At 40.8% G+C, this 4,440-nt stretch overlaps 1 protein-coding gene across 1 annotated transcript; it reads right to left on the minus strand.

Annotated features, from left to right (window-relative positions):
• Nucleotides 1-222: 222 nt before the first annotated feature.
• Nucleotides 223-3,350, minus strand: LOC117528448 (putative oxidoreductase GLYR1). Its single transcript, XM_034191076.1, has 3 exons — nucleotides 3,199-3,350; nucleotides 2,681-2,805; nucleotides 223-392 (listed from the first exon to the last, which is right to left on the minus strand). The coding sequence occupies exons 1-3, from the start codon at nucleotides 3,317-3,319 to the stop codon at nucleotides 318-320; spliced, it is 321 nt and encodes a 106-aa protein (XP_034046967.1). The 5' UTR covers nucleotides 3,320-3,350; the 3' UTR covers nucleotides 223-317.
• Between the last annotated feature and the right edge of the window lie 1,090 nt (nucleotides 3,351-4,440).

Here is a 4,440-nt window from a genome sequence, read left to right on the forward strand (position 1 = left end):
CCTGACAACGCCGTCCTCACACACAGACAAGACCCGCCCAAAAAACAACAACTGAGGAATAAATAAATACATCCAGGGGCTCACGACTTTAAGGCAAGGCAGCGGCACGTCCTCAGAACTAAAGCAAAGTCACACGGTGATCAGGAAAAATAACGGGATCTTCAGGGTTTCTGTGCCCAAAGCGCAACACTCCAAAGCTCCAGCAGAGGGAGCTGAGCCCACGTGGCTAATTAAACAAGCGCAGTTAGAAAGAAAGTGAGTAGAAGAGAAGAACTAATGGATTAAAGGAGGCGGGGCAGAGGAGGCGTCACCTCCCCCTAGTGGATGTAGGCTCTGTAGACGGCCGATATGTCGTTGTCTGACTGGTCCAGCGCCTTGGCCCGCTTATAGACCTGCAGAGAAACAAAACCCACAGCGGTTTCAGTCCAGGTTCTCATCCACAAAGCCACTTTAAAGACACTTTTTTAAACGTCTGGAAACACTCAGACGGACGGACGGACAGACGGCACCCGACAGAACCTGTTTATGGTTGTGGGAGGTTTGAGGCCCACATTATGGTCTCAGCACCTGTGTGCGCCTTCAGACACTGACAGAGTAACGGTTTTCCTCTGAGCTGCTTATGGGGACAGACATTGTCCTCAGCAAGCCTGCTGATATCCCCCTCTGCCGTCCTGCTAAGATGGCAGTGCTTCAGCTGTTTTGGCCTCGCGAGGCCACGCGGTGCCACTGGAGATGTCATAATTAACTGAAATAAGATCAATCATTCATTTTCGGTCTCAACTGAACAAAACACAAACTATCAGAAAATAACATGATTCAGCCACAAAAAACAACTAAAGAACCCCAGCGCCACCGTATGGACATTAAGTCTCAGGTTTTCACATCCTGATCTGAGACTGAAGGATCATGTAACACGGCACCGCTCGACCACACAGCAGCCAATCAGAGACGGCGTTACAGATTTTACTGTGAACTCTGCATCGTGTTGAAACAACAAAGGAAACAGATGAAACATTGTTCTGCTGCAGGAAGACGATTTAAAGTTCATCAGGAAGAAATTCAAATGGGGCTGGTTTGAGCAAAAAGGACCAAAACCCCAACCACAGAAGTTTTTTAAAATCATCATTTGGGCATTTTCACAATATCGTAGAGCATTCAGTCCCAAAGAGGTCAACAACTTATGTCTTCAATTTGCTGTTTTTAGTAATTAGTTTATATCTCTAACCTTTATGGTTGCAGAAACTTTTTAAATTTTGGCTGTAACTTTATTTTCTCTCAAGTTCTGGTCTTTCAAAATATACATGTCCAAAAGGCTAAAAATACAAGAAAATTATCACTGTCAATACCAGCCATATTTCCAAGTTAAAATAAGTTCAAGTTTCTTAGTAAAACTTACCTGGATTATTTATATCATTTACTGGATGACTAATGTTGATGTAGAAGCTGAAATTTTCACTAAAAATTTGAGTCTTAGTGAAATATTTTGGTGCCAAAATTTTCTACCCATAAGGGACAAATATGAGAGCTAAATGTTATTCTTTTGTATGAATAACAACAAATTATGTTTTTATTCTAAGTATTAATCCATAGTTTCAAGAAAATGTTAATACATGGCCCAAAGTGAATGGCCCAGCAATTTGTGCATCTTTTGTTGGAGTTCGGATAATTATATTAAGTCAATAGGCTGCAAAAAATTAAAATAATGTCAAAACTGTCAGAAATAGTTCAAAAGTATATAATATCACAAGTGTCTTGATATATTAGAGAAATAAATCAATAAAATCAGGAAAGATTAATGATACAGGATATTTTAAGATTTGTAACAAATGGTTTTGGAGTGGACAAAATATTTTAGACACATTCCTTGTGGGTCTTATTCAAAATTAACAGCCAATAATTTTCCAAGTGCATAATACGTATATTATGAAGTGAGTGGATATTTTTTATTACCTTGCCTTAGCAGAAATATTTACAGTGTTAACATACCGAGGACTTAAACCTGTATTTCGGAGTGGACACTTTTGGATGGAATGATGTTCACATGCTTCTCAATACCAAGTTTCAGAAGATAGTTCAGATATATTTTGCACTTTATTAAAAGTGTATCTGATTCACAAAGATGTATTTCTTGTTAGAGCAACAGATGGAAAAGTCGGAGTGGACATTTGGACGGAAACTTACTCATACGGATTCAATTCTACCCTGTGTGGAAAAAATCCTGGATGTAGCCACTATTGCATCATTTAGTAAAAGTACATATTCTAATGTATTTTACCAGTGAATATTTTTGTGGTGAATATTCTGTCTTGGAAATTATTCAACTTGGAAAACTGAGAATTTTTCAAATGGGAAAGTCATTTCTGTCCAAATTCAACTGCTTGATATATTTTCAAGATAAACAAATAGTTTCTGTTGTCTCTGTGTCTGTTCACAGAGACAACAGAAACCTGGATCCTGTTAGCAACAACATTTAGGGTTGAACCTGCTCACACTCTGTAATGCAGCCAAGAAACACATTATCTGGGATCCTACGTGATGGGTGAGACAGCGTGCACCACTGGACACACCACAACGTCAAGAAGAAAGAGGGTCCCTCCAGAATACTGCCTTACCTCACAGAAGGCAGCTGTACATCTAAACCAAAAACCTCATTTGTTGAGGAAGGAAATTTGAATTGTACCTCGTTAGCGGCTGCAGCCATCGGGGTGGGGTGGTTGGCCATGTCGCCCATGGAGATGGCCAACCTCAGGTCCTTCTGAATGTGTTTCAAATAGTAGTCTGGCTTAAAGTTGCCCTGTAGAATATCTGGGGGGGGAGGGGGGTAACAAACAATTACTAAAAGAGTAAATGGACTGCATTTATAACACGCTTTTCCATCTACAGCAGAAGCTCAAAGCGCTTTACAGTGATGCCTCTCACACACACACACACACACCGGGAGCAACTTTGGGATTAAGGACCAGCCAGACAGGGTTTGAACCGTGGATCCTCTGGTCTCAAGCCCACTGCTTAACCACCATCACCTCCCAAACATTCTGCTACATTTTTGTCAACTTTTAAAAGTCATATCATCCTGCCAAACGTTTGGTCTTCAAACTCAGCAACCCTACAGCTGAAACTAACCCCCCCACCCCAAAGGACTAAAAACTACAACTAACTATTGTGACAAAGAACAGCCGCTGTTGGAAGCAGACTTACTTTGGCATTTCTGGTCCACAAACGTGCTCGCCATCTGGCCCTGGCACAGTATGTCCAGGAAGGTCTGCTGTGACTGACCAGTGGCCTGAGCAAGGGTCAGACCCTCTGCAATGGTCGCCATGAAGCTCCCTGAACCATGTTGAGAATCAACATCATCCTTGCAGCATTCCCTGCTTCACCTGGTAGGGGGGGGGGAAGAACAAGTTCTTTACTATTCAAACATCTTAAAAAGGCTACAACCACACAGACCATGAGCAGGTCCCAGTGACTTAGGAATCATCTAGTTGACATTTAACTGCTTTCATCTTCAGTCCAGAGCACATAGGGTCCATAATCCCCCCCCCCCCACACCCCCCAAAAAAAAATCTGTTATACTGAGTCATCTGACTGTAACACACATTTCCACTGTGTGATGGTCGAACCAAATACGTCTGAGCCCAGAGAAGTCGAGCCGGCTTCTGGATCAGGTTAACATAGGGCCTTGTTTTTGCTTTCAGTGACCTCTGTGAAGGTAGTGCTCAACAATGGTTTCACCTCTCAAATCATGATTACAATCATATGTTAACATCTACCATTGAAATCACAATTATTTTTATCATTTTTTTTTGCCCTCAATTGGTTCCCCCCCAAACTTTTCTTTGGAATGTGTTGCAGGTCTGAAATGTCTCGGGCCTCGTGGGATCCCAGAAACCAATACATTCTTTAATCTAATGATACTTTTTCAGCATCTCCTGGAACAGAAAATCTCTAAATTAGTGCATATTTAAATGACCTTGTATTCAATCTTTCATTTGAAACCGTCAATGATGATGCTGAAATAACAGAATATGACGTGGAAGTTGGACCTGGAATGATTTTCCTTTTAACTGTAAACCAAATTATGCATCAACTCAGAACAATTAAACTACATGACACTCATGAAGACTGAAAAGACTGTTAAAGAATTTCAAAAACCATAGCTAAAGATTGTAGGCATATTTGGAAAATAATTTTAAAATATCAATAATATACCTTATAAGTCACTTATTTTTGTGTAAATTCCTGTAAATTCACTCAAAGCTGCAGTGTCTTTTTCCCATGAAAACAGTCTACATTAATAAAAACTCCAGGGCTTGACATAAACCAATTTGCCGCACTGGTCCAGTAGACTTTAGAAGTTAGTGGCCCCACAGTGTGGAGCACTGGCCCATGGTTTTGCACCTGAGAGTTCATGATATTCCACCCTGAAATCCTGCAAATAAA

The sequence above is a fragment of the Thalassophryne amazonica genome, chromosome 16, assembly GCF_902500255.1.
Source record: "Thalassophryne amazonica chromosome 16, fThaAma1.1, whole genome shotgun sequence".
NCBI classification, from domain to species: Eukaryota; Metazoa; Chordata; class Actinopteri; order Batrachoidiformes; family Batrachoididae; genus Thalassophryne; species Thalassophryne amazonica.